Raw genomic sequence first — 21,372 nt, forward strand, 5'->3', positions numbered from 1 at the left:
CACTGGAGTCGTGGAAAATATTTCTCGGAGTAGAAATATTTTCCTCGCAAGGTGAGTTTGGGGAGAATAGGAAAAAAATGAAAACACAGGTGGGTTAGAAATTGGGAATTTACAATTATCTCTTTATTGGATGGAAAAGAAAGCTCTGAATTGGAGATTGAACGAAACTCTTACCAGGAAGAACAGCAGTGGTTGAAGCCCAGATAATAAGTAAGTTTGAAATAGGAAAAAGAAAAGGAAAAGGCCGACGGAGTACACAAGGCTGCTGAAAGCGAGACATCTTTAGTACAAAGAGAGACACACACACACACACATATAAAGTATGAGGTATGTGGGTGTATGCAAATGCAAATAGCTGCGAAACTTAGAAAGTAGATTAGGGGGACCAGGTAGGAACAAGGTTTGGCATTAACATTACCGGCCCCCTTGCAGTACACCTGCAATAAAAAAAAAGGAAAAATGCAACTGTGTGTACTCGCACCAGCTTACAATTACTCGCACGGAATATAATTGAAAATTCTATGAAAACGGACGTTATGAATCTAATTACTCTAGTTATGAATTTAATTACTCTAGTAAGGAAAGGAAATGTTGACATAATAGTTGTATAGCTCCGTAGAATAGCCAAAGGATCACTCCATCATCAGGATCCAGCTGGTACATGGAAAAGGCAAGCTTGTCAGTAGTGGACATCCTTCTATGAATCAAACCGCTCAATGGACCTGTTTAAAAGATAGAGCTTGTGCTTCGCTAGTAAAGTAAAAATCAACAGTGCATTTCATAACTCTTTTATTCAGTTTGGATTAAATTCATTGATACCGAAGAATAATGAGAACGCTGTAGTGCGCTCAGTGCGAACAGACACCATAGATCACCCAACCAAAAATAGTACTTTGTGCCGTAGGCAAACCATTCTGGGCGTATACACCCTCTGCGATGACCCTGGGATAAAGATCGACACCAATTACAATATCCACCGGGGCCGATTTGAAAAATTTCGAATCCGCAAAGAATAAGTGGGGGAAATGTCTTTTAAATGATTCCGGAAGCGATTCAGCTGGCGTCACCGTTGAAATGCGGGTACTCACACGAAATGTGCCTTCAATGGTTACCGTTTCGTCGAATCTGGAGGTCAGGCGAAGTGGGCATATGGTCTCCTCTTTCAGGCTCAATGTCGTGAGCGCCAACGAATCTACCAATCTCTTGGAGATCCTGCTCACCGGAGACCCCGAGTCGAGAAGGCACCGGGCTGTGGATCGTTCAGACTTGCCTTTTACCTTAACGAGCACCGTAGGAAGCAACACAATGCTGTTCTGTCGAAGAATAGCCGAAAGAGATGTCCTCTGCTTAGACGACGGTGATGGCGAAAAATCCCTCGGTGGGCACGAATCCTTTGACTTCCGCTCAGGAGTGTTGGGACGCGATTGCTTCCGATCGCTCTTAAGAAGGGCATCCCGTAGTTTCGGATCGACGTGGAGGAGGGTATGATGGCTCTTTTTGCAGTGGTGACACCGGTGACTGCTAGAGCAGGATACCACCAAGTGGTCATGAGCCAGACAGTTGAAGCAGTAACTATGCCTTCGAACTGCTTCCAAACGATCTGCCATTTTCATTTCCAAAAACCTTTGGCAAGATCGTAGGGCATGAGACCGGTGACAGATACGGCAATCGTATTTTTCCTTCTTGTAGGGAACCGCGGATGACTTCCTTTGTGTCTCTTTGGTATACTTGGGCATGATAATCTATGGTGGCAAAACAAACAATAGGGAAGTGATGGGAAAGAATAGAAAATCTGTGTTTAATTCGGAGAGGAAATGACGACAAGCTTGGTAATGGGTCGCGTAATGGTGCCCTTCTGAGTCACCACGTCAGCAACCCGAACTCTGCGATCAGTGCCGAAATACGTCTTGCAAACTCTGCCTAGACGCCAAACATTTGGTGGAAGGTTGTCATCTTGAATAACGACTAGTGTGTTCTCTTCTATATTCTTTTCTGAACTTTGCCATTTAACTCGCTTTTGTAGTTCTCGTAAATATTCGTTCTTCCATCGAACGCAAAAACTCTGATGAATAGCCTTAAGTCTCTGCCATCGGTTCAAAATCGATACAGGACTCTCCTCAATGCGTGGATCGATCGGAGCAAGAATGGGAGTACCAATCAAGAAATGACCTGGAGTTAAGGCAGCGAAATCGTTAGGATCACTGGATATAGGAGACAACGGGCGCGAATTGAGGCATGCTTCAATTCTCGACAGGATTGTCGAGAACTCTTCAAATGTAAATTTGAAGGAACCAGCAAATTTTCGAAAATGGGACTTAAAACTCTTTACTCCCGCTTCCCAGAGTCCTCCCATATGAGGAGCTCCAGGCGGGATGAAATGCCAACTCAAAGACTGGTGCGCATAGTTCGACTCAGTTCCAGCACGAGCAGCATGAATAAATTCTCTCTCTAAGATCCTGGAAGCTCCGACGAAAGTTGTACCGTTATCGGAATATAGATGCAACGGACAACCCCGCCGAGAAACAAAACGATGGAAAGCCGCTAAGAACGTGGGAGTGGACAAATCGGACGTCGCCTCTAAGTGTATCGCCTTTGTGGAGAAGCACACGAAAACGCAGACGTAGCCTTTCGGAATACGACAGGCCCGCCCACTGTAACTCTTTATGTCGAAAGGACCCGCGAAATCCAAACCCGTTCGAGTGAATGGACGAGTGAACTCGGTGCGCTCTGGCGGCAAAGCCGCCATGAGCTGCTGCTGACAACGCCTCTTGTAGAGAATGCAAGGCTTGCACTTATTGATGGTCGTTTTGATTAAATTCTTGACCTTCGGGATCCAGTACTGTGATCTGACCATACGAAGTACAAGCTGATTCCCACCGTGGATAGTAAGTTGGTGGATGAACTTCACGAGCAGCCTGGAATATTGACAACCGTAGGGCATTATTATCGGGTGTCTCTCATTGTACGGAAGGCCGACTGACGATTCCAGCCGGCCACATGAACGAATTAGCCCCTCAGCGTCCAGGAACGGGTTTAAGTTCAGAATAGAACTTGATTTCGAAATTTGCTCTTGTGACGACAAACACTTGTACTCATTTGGAAAACACGCTTTTTGACACACTCGAATCAATCCATCTCTAACCAGTACAAGCTCAGAACTTGTGATCAAAGTGGACTGCTTTGAAAAGCTGGAACGAAATCTTGGATGAGTACGATAGAAGAATCGATACACATAAGCCAGTACACGTAGCGCTCGTGGATAGGAAGAAAAACGTTCAAGAACGTCCTGGTAGTTCTGAAAGTAAGTATGATGAACCTTTATGGCTTTACGCTCCAAATCTATCTCGGGAATAGTGGATTGAACAGAATTAGGCCAACACTCAGGGGAGTCGCGGAGCCACTCAGGTCCCGACCACCACAACTCATTTGCGACGATATCCTGAGGCAGGAGACCTCGGCTAGCGAGGTCGGCAGGATTCGTCTCTGAAGGAACATGACCGAACTTGGAGGGGTCAACCACTTGAACTATACTTGAAATTCGGTTTGCAACAAATGTTGCCCAACAACACGGAGGTTTCGAAAGCCAGGAAAGGACAATAGTGGAGTCTGTCCAACAGAAAAGAGAATACTTGGGAATGTTAAGTGTCGGAAGTAATGTATCTAACATCTCTGCCAATAGAACAGCCCCACAAAGCTCTAACCTCGGAATGGACAATGTCTTAACAGGAGCCACTCTTGTCTTTGAATAGACCAAATGTGTGGAGACCGAAGTAGTTGTAGCTATTCGCACATACAAAGCTGCTGCGTATGCCCTTTCTGAAGCATCACAGAAGCCATGGAATTGAATATCGGCGGAAGGAACATAATGAAGCCACCTCGGAATTCGAACTTCATTTATAGCCGAATAACACGTCTGAAACTCTTTCCACTTTGCAAGTGTGCCAGGGGTAACGACCTCGTCCCAGCCCGTACCCTCTGACCATATCCTCTGCATAAGAATCTTTGCTACCACAATACATGGCGATAGCCAACCAGCAGGATCGAAAAGCTTTGAAATCTGGGAAAGGAGTTCTCTTTTAGTATCTCTGGATGAATCTGGGAATGGCTTGGTAGTGAAATAGAACGAATCGGATCGAGCATTCCAACGAATTCCTAGCATTTTTGCTGTGCTACTGTCGTCGAAGTCCAAAAAATCTTCACACAGCAAATGATCGGAAGGAAGACCTGCTAGAATATCCTTTGAATTTGCTGTCCATTTTCTCAGGAGGAAGCCGGCCGAAGCCAAAGCGGATATCAACTGCTCCTTAGACTGCATTGCCTTCTGCAGCGAATGTGCACCCACTAGGGCATCATCCACGTACATAGAACTGCGAAGTATTTCACTGGCAATAGGATGACTGGATTGAACGTCATCAGCAAGTTGGAAAAGAGTGCGAATAGCTAAGTATGGAGCACAATTCACACCGAAAGTGACAGTCTTCAACTCGAAATCTTGAACGTCGTCACTTGGATCTCTTCGAAATAGAACTCTTTGGAACGGTGTGTGATTGGGATGAACTCTAATCTGCCGGTACATCTTTTGAATGTCGGCATTGAACACATACCGAAAGAATCGCCACTTGAGAATCAACACAGTCAGATCACTCTGCAACACAGGACCTGTATGCAAAGTGTCATTAAGACTCACGCCATTAGAGGAAGGTGAAGAAGCATTGAAAACCACCCGAACTTTGGTGGTAGTGCTCTCTGGTTTTATAACCGCATGGTGCGGCAGGTAGTAATGAGACGCACTTCCCATAGAACTAGAAGTCTCAACTTGACACATGTGGCTTAAATTCGCGTACTCTTGGATAACGGAATCATACTCATCCTTGAACGCAAGATTGCGAAGGAGGCGGACTTCATTTCTCAAAAATTGGGCCATAGCACTTGTCCGTGAATTACCTAGAGATATACTCTTGGGAAAATCTCTTTTGAACGGAAGATGAACAACGTACCTTCCATCTTCATCCCTCTTAGTAGTTGAAACGAACAATTCCTCACAAAATCTATCAGCTGCTGACACAAAGTTCTTCCTTGGAAGATTCTCCACCTCCCAAAATCTCGAAATCTCTTTGTCCAAAGAGATTTCACAAAAGTTGGAAATAATTCTGGAATATGGAGATGGAGATTGGATCGGAATGGGGCCAGTCAAAATCCATCCAAAGATGGTATTTTGGCCCATCAAGGAACCACAAATATCATGCTTCACGCCGGACCGCATGATGGAAGGAAGGAAGTCACCACCAATCAGAATATCAATACTGGAACTCCTGTGAAATAGTGGATCTGCCAGCTCGAATTGGGGCAGCTGAGAGAAGATGGAGGGGGGTATTGAATGAGATGGAAGGGCACCAGATAAATTAGTAATAACGAAGGCCTTAACCGAAATTTGAGCATCTGCATATCTCGAACATAGAAGCAGAGTACATTCCTTTCGAACGGAAGCAGCCATGGAACCATTCAGACCAGAAATCTGAGCATTGACTTTTCTATATGGGAGCTGCAATCTATTGAAAAGTCTCTCTGAAATGAATGTACCCTGCGACCCAGAATCCAAAAGCACTCGTGCCTGGTACGTAACACCCAAGTGCAACACATCAACCAAAGCAGTCCCCAGCAAAACGCCACGAGAACTGGAAGAGAAATAGGTTTGAACGACTCCCGTACCAGAACTAGTGGACTGTATAGGACTAGGAGCGAAAGGTGAGGAGTTTGCATTCAAACCTGAATTTGTATTTGCCGGAGTCTGCACTCTTGAGTTACTGGCCTCTGGATTAGCGGAACTCTCATGAAGCAAAGTATTATGCTTCCTCTGGCACTGGAAACAAGTGTTCTTGCTTGTACAATTTCGAACGTGATGAGTTTTAGAAAAACAGTTCAAACACAGACCTTGCTTCCTTATCTCGGACTTTCTCTGATTAATGTCCATTGCTATGAACTTAGGACACTTCCTAATCACATGGAACTCTCTTGGACATAAAGGACATTGTGGACCCGAAACTCTCACTTGGAATGAATTAATATTTCTCGAACTCTTAGTATTCGTGCTATTGGATTTTGAATCTTGATCCCTTGCATTGGGATTGGCACGCATTTCAGAAACGGACTCCAGTGTCCGGTATCTATTCGTAAGAAAGGAGTCAAGGTCAGACCACTTAGGAATTGCAGTCTTATCTGCGAGACCCTGCTCCCATAAGGTAAGTGTGGACTCTGGAAGACGATTCGAACAGAGAAATACGAATAGAGGGTCCCAACCTCTGACATCAATGTCATACAACTCTAGGGCCGAGATACAAGAAGTAAGGTCGCGCTGCAACTGTTTAAGTGCACTGGCGGACTCTTTGGAAATGGAAGGAAGATTGAACAAAACCTTTAGCTGCCCGTTAACAAGGATTCGTCTATTCTCATAACGAGCGCATAGATTTTTCCATGCCAAATGGAAACCATCATTCGTCAAAGGGCTCCTCTGAACAATGTCACGAGCCTCGCCTCGCGTTTTTTGCGTCAAGTGAAACAGACGCTCGACAAAACTAAGTCTGGAATTCTTTATGTACACTGCCGTAAACATGTCTCTGAAAGTAGGCCAGGACATGTAATCACCGTGGAAAACCTCTGTATCACATGGCGGGAGATGAAAGGAATAATCAGTCCTTCCCGTAGAAGACGGAGTGTCTTGAAATTCTGGATGACCTTCGGAAACAGGTGGATTTGCGACAAGACGTTGGCTTGGAGAAATCTTAGTTGCCGGCAACTGAAACTCCTCCGCGAGCTGTGACAATGTCGCCAAGCAGTTGCAGTAAGTCACATAAGAACTCTTAAACTTGGCTCGGAAGGTCTCCAGCTCGGATGCATTTACGGAATCGTCTGCACCGCCCTCGTCTTCGTCTTGCTCACTATCACGATCAGCCATGAATGTATCGAAAGTGGACTTAATGTCGCTCCATAATGACTTCAGCTCTGTCATGTGTATATTAATTAAGTGAATCGATGAGAGCGGAAGCGTACTATCACCTATATCAGCATTGAATGCGACAAGGCGATCAGCTAAGCGAATGAACGACTCTAAAGACATATTCGAACTTGAAAGAAAAAAGTAGAATTAGCTCTGAACCAGACGCACTTAACTCTCTTAAATAGGTTAGGGAAAAAACCTATCTAAATGAACAGTAAATCCGAAAAAATGGAACTGGTATCGAAAAAAAAACGTTGAAAATGACGTAGGCGTATGCGTAATATTTCCGGAAAACAGAAGAATGAACAGTTGCGCCGGTTGAAATAAGTTCGAAATGCCTCTATAGTATTGAAACTCTTAAAATCAGCAGAGGAAAAAAAATTCTCTTGAAAATTATGAAAATTCGAACTTTTTGGATCCAAAAGTCGACCTTGGCTCACTGTAGGGTGCAAATACGGTTTTTGCTTTACACGAACACCAAACGAAAACAGTCTCGTGAAGAAAATCAGAAAAAAATTTACTTTTCGAAAAAATCAAAGTTTTGTACCAAAAGTCGACTATGACCGGCTGTAGGGTGCACTATATATATCTCTGACCGATCAGGGTATCACACAAATGCATATATATGCCAATGGAACCAAAATATAAGGTATGTCTCAAACGCCCCGAGTCGCGACCACACAAACGGAATGACTGTAGGGTGCACGGCAAACAAAGAGTATATAAGAGCGAATGAACAAATTCAAAGCAACACAGAAGTCTCTTATTCTCTTCGCAGTAGCAATGTCACCCGCAACGAAACTCAATAGAAGCGAATAACAAGAAATGTTTGTATGTACGTTCAGTTGTGTGTATATATGGATGTATGTATATTGGATGTTAGTTATGGAGATCAACGTTGGTTAGTTCTTTTTTTTCTATGATGACGATGATGATATGTATGTTGGATGAAATGGTGATGAAGGGATGATTTCCAGTAATAAATCCGGTTCGAAGGACCACAATGAAAATGTTGGGGGTTAGCTCTGGAGGAAAGTGGATGGTTTAATCACTGGAGTCGTGGAAAATATTTCTCGGAGTAGAAATATTTTCCTCGCAAGGTGAGTTTGGGGAGAATAGGAAAAAAATGAAAACACAGGTGGGTTAGAAATTGGGAATTTACAATTATCTCTTTATTGGATGGAAAAGAAAGCTCTGAATTGGAGATTGAACGAAACTCTTACCAGGAAGAACAGCAGTGGTTGAAGCCCAGATAATAAGTAAGTTTGAAATAGGAAAAAGAAAAGGAAAAGGCCGACGGAGTACACAAGGCTGCTGAAAGCGAGACATCTTTAGTACAAAGAGAGACACACACACACACACATATAAAGTATGAGGTATGTGGGTGTATGCAAATGCAAATAGCTGCGAAACTTAGAAAGTAGATTAGGGGGACCAGGTAGGAACAAGGTTTGGCATTAACAATATTCAAAATTGAATTTGTGTTTGCCGCAAACATAATGTGTATTTAAACGTTGATATTACTATGATTAAGGCATTTAATACGAAAAAGGCACTATGCATTGTAAGTTTGGGTGTATGTGTGTGTGAGTAGGCTTATGTGAGTGTGTGAAATAATTTATGCAAATGCCGGCCATCGGAGATTACCCAGATGGTAATCCATCAAAAGAAGGATGAGAATACAAAAACAAAAGACTTAAGCAACGAACTTGAAGTTACAAACATACAAAAACAAAAACAAACTCTTCAAGCACACAAACGAGTACCCGTTGCTTTGCACATCTGTATGAGAGAGCAAAACAAAATAGAAGCACATGATTTTCTCTTTGTTTCTCTCTTATTGTAGGCTTTTTAAGAGCCATTGTAGAGTTTTGTTTAGTTTAGTGGGGGGGGGAGGTGGCAAACTCTTAAAACAAAAGCAACGGTACTTTAGCTGCTCTTCCCCATGGGAGGCAAAATGTGAAAGAAAAAACAAAATCAAAAGCAATTGAGCTGCGCTCTTTGCCACAGCTGACTGGAAGCTGCTCTTGGAAGCGGCAATCTCTTCGCTTGGCTTTTCCAACCAAAGGCAAAGTGTTAACGAAACAGTTTAAAGCTGATAAGGAAAGGCTTTAAAACGAAAATGAGTTTAACGCTTTAGATTAACGTTTTGTTTTTTTCGGTTTGAGGTGTTTTTGTTTTGCTTGATGCCGTTTGTTCGGTTTTGGCAACGAATATGGTCAAGCCGTTGTAGCAGAGCTCGCGGAGTATGTGCACCAACCAGCTCGCTGTGTCTGTCGTTTTGGGGGCCGAAACGCTCTTAAACTTTGAGAAAAACAAAGCCCGCTGTGAGTTTTCTGAGTTTCAAGCAAATGCTTTATGACGAGCGCCCAGAGTTGCTGGATGTCTGGCTCTGGCTTGGTGGCTGTTCGCTGTTTGCTGGTGTGTTGTGAGTGCGCGCGACTGTGCTTCAGCTTCTTGCGCTTGGCGTTGTTTTGGCCAGCAACTTCTTGGACATGATTTGTGATTTAGTTTAATTTCAAGTGTTGTGCGTTACGTGCACGTAAGCGGCTTTTTAACGGTTTCCATATACGTGTGGTGTTGCGTTACTCGTTGCTCTCGTGTGTCGCGCGGCTTGCGTGTGTTTTGCCGCCGCTAAACAAAACACAAAAGCACAGGCCAAAGTTGGGCGCATATAAACAACAGAGAGATTGAAATGAAAAGTGCAAAATTTCGCTTTTAAATGAAAAGAAGAATTTTTTTTTTCAATTTTAAGAAAATGTGATAAATGAAAATTGAAAATTTGTTATGTGCTCAAATCAAATGAAAAAAAAAAATTAAATAAAAGTCGAATTTTTTTTTATTTTTAACGTTTTGGGTTCATTTGGCACCCCACTCTGTGAGAGTCCCCCAAGTGTCAGTGGCCAATTTGTAGCAATCAAGAGAAACCTTTAAAGGCCCCTTGTTCTGTTCTATGTCATAAAAGAGCAAGTGATCGTGTGAATGGGAAAACCAAACAGACGGAAACAATTTATTTTCCCACATCCAAGGAAAGAAGTCAAAGAAACGTTAGAGTGAATCTACTACAAAAATCTCCAACGGAAATCACTTGTTGAATATTGTCTAGTGTATGATAAGTTTTTGTTGTATGGCCAACCGAGTCCAACACCTGTGATTTGTTCATTTTTGGGACCGATGTCTTATCTCAATATGACTGCCGGTCAATAAATTAAGGTGAAAATTTGTGAAAAAAAAATAAATACCCAGAGTGTTTTGGAGATCAACAACAACAACAACAACCAAGACATTTTGCTTTATTTTAAAGCACATTTAAGTTTTGATTTACAATTTAAATGCCATGCCATTTGTGGAACAGAAAAGAAAAAACAGGAAAAACACCACAGCCAAACAAAGATAATTTTGTGCAAAGTTAATAAATTCAAAAGGCCTGGCCTACCATAGAAAATCAACCTAAATATCTCCCTAATGCCAAACATCATCTCACATTCAAGTGTTTGTTCAACTTAAAGAAATTTCAAAGCCCACTAAAACGCAAAAAACCACAACAACGAAATGAAAAGATTTAACTGATAACCCTCCATACTTTTTGGTGTCTGTTAACTTGGCCCAGCAGGCATGCAGCCAGCCAGCCAGTCACATAGACCATCTAAGAAAAAAAGGAAGGAAAAGCCATATCTGTCAAAATAAAATTAATTTCATTGAAGCCCAGCTAAGAAATACAAACAAAAACACCGCCAAAATGTGTGCATATATTAATTAACCATGGTGTTGTTGTTGTAGAGGGTAATTTCATCTGTTTTAATAACCGTGTGAAAAATATTCTCACCGAATTGCCAATTGTCTATGTGCCAGTGTGTTTGTGTGTGTGTGTGTGTATACATTTATATTTTCACAAATATATGAGTGTGTTGTGGCAAAGAGGCTCTTCCTAGATTTTTCTATAGCATATATTTACTTTATTTTATTAACATAATAATAATCAACGCCAGAGTTGTGCTACAAAATATATTACAAAAAAAATATATGATAATAATATATAGTACATGTAGTGTATCACATGCCACAAGATAAGAAAAAAAATAAAAAAAGTTCAAAACAAAAACAAACCACAACAAAATACATGGGAAAAAGTGTTGTTTTTATGATTTTATGTGCCTCATAATCAGAGCGATTTGTATGAAAACATTAACATTAGTTATACAACAACAGCTGCAATAAAGTGCTGATCATCATGGATTTGCTTTAATGGATAACAACGGCTAGCACAATGTTTTCAATGAGGTATGTTTTCAGTTCTCTTCATTTATTGTTTGATTTCTTGTGTCTGGTAAGAAAAATATTTTTGCCATTCCATTAGAAAAGGAAGTATTAGACGCAGCATACTTAAATTCCCATTTCAATGGTAGGCTTAAGAAACGTTTTCTTAACTATCTTGCTGAGAGCTAAAAAATTGGGATAGCGATAGTGTTTGGGCTTTCTTAAGCGGTGCAAGAAATATTTCACACCTCTTCTGATCTTCTCAATACCTATACTACCTACATCAGGCCAAGGATGGAATATAACTCTCATATATGGGCAGGAGCTCCAAAATCATCTTTGGAGCTACTTGACCGTGTTCAACGAAGAGCGATGGTGTTGATTGGGCACTGTAGGGTATCCAACTCTATTGCTTCTCTTGAACATCGACGGAATGTAGGTAGCGTTGTATTGCTCTATCGTTTTTTTCATGGCGTGTGTTCCAGGGATATTCGTCTTCTTATTCCTGATATTAGGATATTCACCAGGAATACAAGACTTGCCAGGAACTCACACCCGTTTGTAATTGATTGGCCATTCGACATAAATAAAGCTTTTATGGCCTTCAGACCCTTTATCGGGAGATCGGTCTGCAATATATGGCAGCTATACCTAAATATGAACCGATCTAATCCATATTAAGGTCAGATGTCAGGACTCTCAAAAAACCCACGGTTGCAAATTTCAGAGAAATCGGGTAATTATTAATAATGGCCTTCATACCCTTTATCGGGAGATCGGTCTACATGGCAGCTATATCTAAATATAATCCGATCTGAACCATATTTAGGTCGGATGTTGGGAGGCTTAAAGTTGTGCACTATTCCAAGTTTCAGCAAAATCGGATAAAAAATAAAGCTTTTATGGCAATCAGACCCTTTATCGGGAGATCGGTCTATTTGGCAGCTATATCTAAATATAGTCCGATCTGAACCTTATTAACGTCAGATGTCGGGACTCTCAAAATAACCCACTGTTGCAAATTTCAGCGAAATCTGGTAACAAATAAAGCTTTTATGGTCTTCAGACCCTCCATCGGATGATCGGTCTATATGGCAGCTATATCTAAATTTGATCCGCTCTGAACCATATTTGGGTTAGTTGTCGGGAAGCCTTAAACTACTCACTGTTTCAAATTTCAGCGAAATCGGATGAAAAATAATGTTTTTATGGGCATTAAACCTTTTATCGGAAAATCGGTCTATATAGCAGCTATATCCAAATATGGTCCCAATTGGTCCGTTCAAGAACTTAATCAGCGTGCATCAGAAATACGTTTCGGTGTCAAATTTCAGCTCAATATCTCAATTTTTGAAGGCTCTAAAGTGATTACAACAGACGGACGGACAGACGGGTGACGGACAGACACACGGACACCGTTAAATCATTTATTTTTAACCGAAATCTCGTATGTTAACTACGTTTAGCCCCATCAAATATGTCGCAGCTTAAATGTTTAAGTTAAAACCAGTAAGGAAGGGCAAAAGTCGGGCGGTGCCGACTATATAATACCCTACACCTACCCCATAAGTACAATGTGGGAGCTATATCCAATTCTGAATCAATTTTGATGAACGTCGACGGACGTTTTCAGATGGGTTATTAAACAACCTGTATCAAATTTAGAGCAAATATATTCAACCTGTAATAACTACGGTTGACAAATGACAACATTATGGCAAATTATCCAAAATCGGACGAACATATATATATGTGAGCTATATCTAAATCTAAACCTATTTGGAATATACCTCTCAGATATTATGGTAGTTGATAAGGAAAGCGTTGTACAAAGTTTTGGGAAGATTGATCAACGAATGCGCTTGCAGTGGCTATAGGAGCGAAAATCGGGCAATATACATATATGAAAGCTATGTCCAAATCGGAATTGATTTCTATGAAATTCAGTAGTAATGTCGAAAGTCATAAGAAAATTCTCCCTGCCAAATTTCGAGAGAATCGGTTGACAAATGACCAGTTTATTGCATTATTACTGCAAATCGGAGAAACATATATATGGTAGCTATATCCAAATCTGAACCGATTTTTTCCAGTTTCAATAGGCTTCTTACCTAGGCCGAAAAACATGTCTGTACCAAATTTGAAGACGAGCGGATGAAAATTGCGACCTATAGTTTGAAGACAAATTAACATGGACAGACGGACAGACAGACAGACGGGCATAGCTAAATCGAATCGGAAAGTGATTCTGAGTCGATCGGTATACTTATCAATGGGTCTATCTCGCTCCATATGGGTGTTATAAACAAATGCTTTTCGGGAGATCTGTTTATATGGGAGCTATATCAGTTATTTAACCGTTTTGGACCGGACTTGGTTCAGTTGTTGGAAGGAATTTGAGTCAAATCGAATAGCAATTGTGACTCCATGGGCTCGAGATGTCAGATCGGGGGATCGATTTATATAGGAGCTGACCGATTTAGGCGGTACTTGTCACAGTTGTTGGAAGTCATAAGTGAACACTTTGAGCAAAAAATTAAGCTAATTCGAACAAAAATTGTGGGTTCCAAGGCCTCAAGAAGTCAAATCGGGAGATCGGTTTCTATATCAGATTATAGGTTTCTATATCAGATTTGGACCATACTTAGCAAAGATGTTGGAAGACATAACAGAACTCTATGTGCACAATTTCAGCCAAATTTGACAAAAATTGCGGCTTCCATGGGCTCAAGAAGTCAAATCGGGAGATCTAAATCTGAACCGATATGGCCTATTGGCAAATTCTAACGTCCTACATTAATAAGAAGTCTCTGTGCAAAATTTAAAGTGGATATCTATATTCGTTCGACCGCTATCGAAATTTGGGGCATCCCCCGAATTAAGCCGTAGGTGTAACAAACGGAATAACTAGGTCAGTATAACCCCCATCCAATGATGGTGGTTATAAAAAGCTTATGCCGTTGTATAAAGCTAAGTATGGTGTATATTAAACCAACATGTTTATGATAACCACCATTTCGATAGATTGATCTGCAACTCCATAAAGTACATAAAGGGTGATTTTTTAGATATTACCTTTTTGGCAACACTAATTTAAACAGCTCACACACGTTTTGTGTTTTGTTTTACTGTCAAACATCTTCAGTTTGGTCTATAATTTAATCATGAATCGTCTTACAATCGAAAAACGTTTGCAAATTGAATTGAATTTCATTATCGAAAAGCTCTCTGTTAAGAAAGTTCATCGCGAGCTTCTCAATGGTCAGTTTAATCGACCCACTGAAGCAGTTATTCGGGCTATTGTGACTTAGTTTCGAACCAATTTTACATTGTTGGACATTGAACCACCAACACGCTTATGTAGAGTGCGAACTGAAGAAATTATCGCATCTTTACTGTCAGTTTTAATGATGACCATCAATAAGCGATTTGTCGCCGTTCGCAGTAATTGGGCCTCTGTTACTAAACAATGTAAAAAATTTAGCGGAAGGATTTAGGTGTATAACCAAAATCGGGAATACGTTTGTATCAGACCTTCATCTAAAGTTGCACGGATCTGGACCTTTTTCGGCATAGTTGCAAATAGGTCTAATAAAACTTCCCGTTTCAAATTTCAGCCAAATAAAATATACGTATTTTATAAGTTTAAGATGTATAATTTGGAATTTGGTCTATATGGCAGCTATACCAATCTCAAGATCATGGATGGGCAACGACACACAATTTGCAAATTTTGCCCATGAACATTCCATTAAGGAACAGGGGCAAACTTCTCACATATCAATGAGTGCAGTCCTATTCAAGTTTAAGCTCAATGATTAAGGGGCCTCCTTTTTATAGCTAAGTCCGAACGGCGTGCCGCAGTGCGACACCTTTTTGGAGAGAAGTTTTACATGGCATAGTACCTCACAAATTTTGCCAGCATTAGGAGGGGAACACCACCACTGAAAATTTCTTCTTCTGAAAATGTTATCTGATGTTTTCGCCAGGATTCGAAACCAGGCGTTCAGCATCATTGGCGGACACGTAAACTTCTGAGCAAATCTTGCATGGTTCTATTCGATACTTCAGTAGGTATTCAATTTAACTAGATTTAGATATAGGTTTTATATGTAATAGGTTTTATATGATTTTTTAGCTATTATCTTTTTTACAGAACTGAACTGAACATTTCGTGTGCTGTTTCACGGTCAAACATCTTCAGTTTGGCCCATAATTAAATCATGAATCGTCTTGCAAACGAACTAAACACGTGCTCTGTTAAGAAAGTTCATCGAGCGCTACTTCCATTGGGCAACGACGCTCATTTTTGACTCAATAGGTACATAAGCAGAATTGTCGATTTTGTAGTGAAGATCAGCCAGAAGCATTGCAAGAGCACTGCATCCAGAACAAGTAGAGCGTGCTTAGGTCGGCCGGGCTGATTCTTATATACCCTCCACCATGGATCGCATTTGTCGAGTTCTTTGTCCGGCATCTCTTCTTAGGCAAAAAAGAATAAGAAAAGATTTGCTCTGCTATTAGAGCGATATCAAGATATGGTCCGGTTTGGACCACAATTATATTATTTGTTGGAGACCTGTGTAAAATGTCAGCCAATTCGAATAAGAATTGCGGCCTTTGAGAGCTCAAGAAGTAAAATATAGAGATCGATTTATATGGGAGCTGTTTCGGGCTATAGACCGATTCAGACCATAATAAACACGTGTGTTGATGGTCATGAGAGGATCCGTCGTACATAATTTCAGGCAAATCGGATAATATTGCAATTGCGACATCTAAAGGCTCAAGAAGTTATGTCATAAGTCAGGTTATGAACCAATTTGAACCTTATTTGAAACAGTTGTTAAAAGGAAGAATAAAATACGTCATGCAAAATTTCAGCCAACTCGGATAGGAATTGCGCCCTCTAGAGGCTCAAGAAGTCAAGTCCCCAGATCTGTTTATATGACAGCTATATCAGGTTATGGACAGATTCAAACCATACTTGGCAAAGTTGTTGGATATCATAACGAAATACTTCGTGCAAAATCGGATAAGAATTGTGCCCTCTAGAGGCTCAAGAAGTCAAGACCCAAGATCGGTTTATATGGCAGCTATATCAGGTTATGGACCGATTTGAACCATACTTGGCACAGTTGTTGGGTATCATAACAAAACACGTCGTGCTAAAATTCATTCAAATCGGATAGGAATTGCACCTAGCGCCTAGCTCAACTCCTTCGAAAGTTAGCGTGCTTTCGACGGACAGACGGACGGACAGATGGACGGACATTTCCAGATCGACATAAAATGTCACGACGATCAAGAATATATATACTTTATGTGGTCTCAAACGAATATTTCGAGTAGTTACAAACAGAGTGACGAAATTAATATACCCCCATCCTATGGTGGAGGTTATACAAATTCACAATTTGGTGGGGTTTATAGATGGTGGCATCATTGGACCGTACTTCTTCAAAGATGATGCGAATCGTAATGAAACTATGAATGGTGAGCGCTACCGTGCGATGATATCAACCTCTTTTTTTGCTCAAAATGCCAGATCTGGACTTGGATGACATGTGGTTTCAACAAGAAGGTGCCACATGACACACAGCACGCATAACAATTGTCTTATCGAGAGACGAGTTCGGTGAACATTTTCTTTCACGTTCGGTACCGGTCAATTGTACGTCTAGATCGTGCGATTTAACGCCTTTAGACTATTTTTTGTGTGTGGGGCTGTGTTAAAGCTAATGTCTATACAGACAAGCCCGCTTCAATTGACGTATTGAAAGACTATATTGAAGCATTTACTCGTGAGATAGCGGCCGAAATGTTGGAAAGAGTATGCCAAAATTGGAATAAGCGGATGGACCATTTGAGGCGAAGTCACGGTCAACATTTGCATGAAATAATCTTCAAAAAATGGATATGGACATATAGACCGTACTATAAATTCAATTAAATAGTTCACGCATTTTTCTACATTCTATGTGCTTATATAAATACTTTCCTATTTTCGTAGACTCGGTGTTGTAGGGTATTATAAAGTAGGCTCCGCCCGACTTTTTTCTTTCTTTGCTGGTTAAAATAACCCTGTTTTTGTCTCCAGAAATTTATTTCGCAAGGCCGATTTATGATCTTATACTCAACGTATGCAACCCAAAGGTTCATGTCTTTTTTATTCTTGTGACTAATTCTTAGCATATTTATCTCACATCGATATATCAAAGATAACAAAAATACGTTAACCATGCTGGAACCGTGGATTAATTTTTGGAATATTTTTTCATCTCCAAATAAACCAAACACATGCCGAGTGCTTTACACGCCTTAAATTTTTAAAGCGGTACTTAAGCAGTAATATGTGTCATATTTTGGAGGCTAGTCCAAATTTATGATTTTAATGGAAACTAGAAGAGCGACTATACAAATTAGCCTCATCTCCATATCAATATTTTCCCACACACTTTAGGAAGACATGAAGCATATTTTAACCCTTTTCCCTAACGGTGATGACATTTCAATATGATTTTTGAAGCACATAGCACAAAGCTCTTGGCAGGTCGTATATGGGGGGGAATGGTGCATACTAAAACAAAAGACTTAGGCAACAAACTTTCTTGGTGAGCCAAGAGCTAAGAAAGAGTGGGGGGTTTTGTGCAAAAAATTTGAAACCATCAAAGAAGTGAATTTAATTTTTCTTAATTTTGTTAATAAACCATAACTGTAACCGAGTTATAAAAGAAGGCTGTACCGTACACAGACACACACACACACATGAAGTTAGTCATTGACAACAAAGATGACTTCACAAATAATAAAAAAAAAACCTAATAACACTTCAGCAAAAATTGTCAACATCATATACGAAGAAAACTAAACCAAAAAAAAAGCAGCATGGAGACACCTAAGACTCATAGAAACACACACACACAGACACATTTACTCCACTTTGAGGCAGCAACCAGAGTAGGAAAAAATGTAACAAAATTATTATGTTTATACAATAATAAGAAGAAAAAAATGTGATAAATCATGCAATAACAAACACTGTCGAGGAGCTACACAAAAAAAAGCGCTTTAATAATAATAGACAATTATTTAAGGAGAAATTTTTCAAACACGAGAAAAAATGTAACACACCAAGAGATACACGCTCAAGATTGACCCAAAAATCAGAGACACTTAAGATAAAGTGTTATAAAATATGCACACAAATATAAAAAAAAAATCACCTTTATATTTAAATGTGTGTGACTTTATGTACAGAGTTAAAAGTTGGGGGGGCGGGGAGGGGGAGAAACAACCGAACAAAAAGTAGATTAAATAGAAATATCCAAAGTATAACAAGCATAACAAAACAGATTTGAGATAAATAGCAAAAACAATGAAAATAAACAAGAGTCAAGTGTATGGTAAATTAAAAACTCCCACGCCGAGTATGGCAAATCCAACCAAAATTAGAGAAAAAAGAAAGAAAATATTTATTTAATTTACGTATAAAAATTTTTTAAAAGCTTTCTTGGCGGCAGATGCTTATAAGCACTCACGAGTGTGTTAATGAAGAGGTTTGGCCAAAAGGGAAAAATACTCGTATTTAGATCAGTTAATGAGACGAAGACTAAGGGGGGGTTTTGTGTCGATTTTGTTTGGATTTCAAATATGACAGTTTCTTTTGGGGATTAATCAATCAATTTCGATAAAAACAATAATTTGTTATAATCTTAAGTGAAATAGGAGTTTATGCTGACAAACTCTTAATTTTCCTAAATGATTTCCCAAAGCTTTCTTTAAGCAGTTTTTTTTTAACTCTTGCTACTCTGCAATTTTGATTGTATGAAAGCAGGCAATGCCTTTCGGTAAATTAAGATCCACTTGAAAATATACCCTCCTTAGAAACGAAGAGCTCATTTTAACCTCTTATTGGCATAGAAGATTCATTATGGTTCTCATAGTTCATTTAACTTCTTGTAAACCAATATCCAAATTTTGCATCAACTTTAGGTATCAAAGCTTGGTGAAATTATTAACTCCGAATGAGTAGATAAGCAGTAAGAAAGGGCAAAATTTGGGCAGTACTGACTGTATAATACCCTACACCTACCCTATAAGTACAATATGTGAGCTATATCCAATTCTGAACCAATTTTGATGGACCTTGGCGGATATTATCACATGGGTTATATGTTCAAACTGTCATAACTACGATTGACAAATGACAACATTATTGCAAACAAGTAAGAGCGAGCTAAGTTCGGCCGGGTCGAATCTTATATACCCTCCTCCATGGATAGCGTTTGTCGAGTTCTTTGCGCGGTATCTTTGTTTTTTAGGCAAACAAAGAATGATGAATAGGAACTGTTAAGGTATTGGAGCTATATCAAGTTATTGTTCGATTCGGACTATAAATGAATTGAATGCTGAACATTGTAGAAGTTATTGTGTAATATTTCAGTTCATTTAGATAAGAATTGCGCCATATAGGGGCTCAAGGAGCAAAATCGGGAGATTGGTTTATATGGCAGCTGTATCAAGCTACAGATCGATTCAGACTATATTGGGCACGTATGTTGAAGGTCATGGGAAAAGTCGTTGAACAAAGTTTCTGCCAAATCGGATGCGAATTGCTCCATCTAGAGGCTCAAGAAGTCCAGATCCCAGATCGATTTATATAGCAGCTATATCAGGTTATATGCCGATTTGCGCCATACTTAGCACAGTTATTGGAAGTGATACCAAAACACCTCATGCACAATTTCAACCAAATCGGATAAGAATTTCGCGCTCTATTGGTTCAAGAAGTCAAGATCCAAGATCGGTTTATATGGCAACTATATCAAAATATGGACCGAATTGAGCCATACTTAGCGCAGTTGTTGCAATTTCAGTCAAATCGGACGAGAATTGCGCCCTCTAGAGGCTCAAGAAGCCAACATCCCAGATTGGTTTCTATGGGAGCTATATCAAAGCATGGACCGATTTTAACAATACTAAGCACAGTTATTGGAAATGATACCAAACACCACGTGCAAAATTACAGCTAAATCCGATACAAATTGCGCCTTCTAAAAGCTGAAGAAGTCAAGACCCATGTTATGTTTATATGGCAGCTATATCAGGTTATGCACCGATTTTGACAATACTTAGCGCGGTTGTTGGAAGTGATACCAAAACACTACATGCAAAGTGAAATCGGACTAGAATTGCGCCCTCTAGAGGCTCAAGAAGTCAAGACCCAAGATAGTTTAATATGGCAGCTATATCCCATATCCCAAATGACCTACACTTATAGAAAGTATTTGTGCAAAATTTCAAGCGGCTTGCTTTAGTCCTTCAAAAATTAGCGTGCTTTCGACAGACAGACGGACGGACGGACAGACAGACGGACGGACATAGCTAGAGCGACTTAAAATGTCGATTAAGAATGTATACTTAATGGGGTCTTAGACGCATATTTCGAGGAGTTACAAACAGAATGATGAAACTAGTATACCCCCATCCTAAATACTTTTTGAAAAAAATTTTGGTTAGTTTAGGTAAGGTTCAAAAGAGGGTGCAGCTATTAATCAACCCCATGCCACTATGGACATACACCTAAGCCAGTAATCGGTTTGTTGTGCGCTTTAAAAACTATAAAGTAACCTCGAAGAAGAAAATTTTTAAGTAAGGAATTCCGTGCTACTTACAAAATCCTTAATTGTTTTCAATACCACTCCCCTAAGTTAGTTCATGTCTTATATTGTGTCTCCAACTAAGTACCCGTATCTGTTGGTCGCCAAAGCCGGGCAATGACAAAGGAAATGCTCCAACGTCTCATCATCTTCCCCGCATGCCCTACACATGCTATCACTTGCCGCACTGAATTTTTTTAAGTGAGCTCGGAGTCCTATGTGTCCCGTTATGATACCAATAGCTATACTTACCTCTTTCTTGCTTACTTTCAGTAATAGCCTCGTCTTTTCACGATCTGGATTCCCCCATAGGATTTTCGCCGTTCTACCCCATCGTTTCGCTGTTCCACAATGTTGCATACGCATTCACCGCCCACTCCTTTAACTTGGAGTGGGCGAGTTTATTGACGGCAGTCCTCTGGCCTTCATCGCCAAATCGTCTGCCCTTTCATTTCCCCT

General features: G+C 40.2%; 2 protein-coding genes across 2 annotated transcripts in view; one reads left to right on the forward strand and one right to left on the reverse strand.

Annotated features, from left to right (window-relative positions):
* The window catches only part of LOC131994806 (uncharacterized), a 17,545-nt gene extending 10,431 nt beyond the window's left edge, over window positions 1-7,114 (reverse strand). The window contains exon 1 of the mRNA XM_059361693.1: window positions 3,702-7,114. Within this exon, the coding sequence (XP_059217676.1) occupies window positions 3,702-7,114 (3,413 nt within the window). The remainder of the gene's footprint in view (window positions 1-3,701) is intronic.
* Window positions 7,115-10,860: 3,746 nt separating this feature from the next.
* Window positions 10,861-21,372, forward strand: part of LOC106094165 (transcription factor mef2A) — a 220,998-nt gene continuing 210,486 nt past the window's right edge. Inside the window, exon 1 of the mRNA XM_059362960.1 lies at window positions 10,861-11,275. The gene's annotated coding sequence lies outside the window, so the exon portion shown is untranslated. The remainder of the gene's footprint in view (window positions 11,276-21,372) is intronic.

The sequence above is a fragment of the Stomoxys calcitrans genome, chromosome 2 (assembly GCF_963082655.1).
Source record: "Stomoxys calcitrans chromosome 2, idStoCalc2.1, whole genome shotgun sequence".
In the NCBI taxonomy this organism is placed as follows: Eukaryota; Metazoa; Arthropoda; class Insecta; order Diptera; family Muscidae; genus Stomoxys; species Stomoxys calcitrans.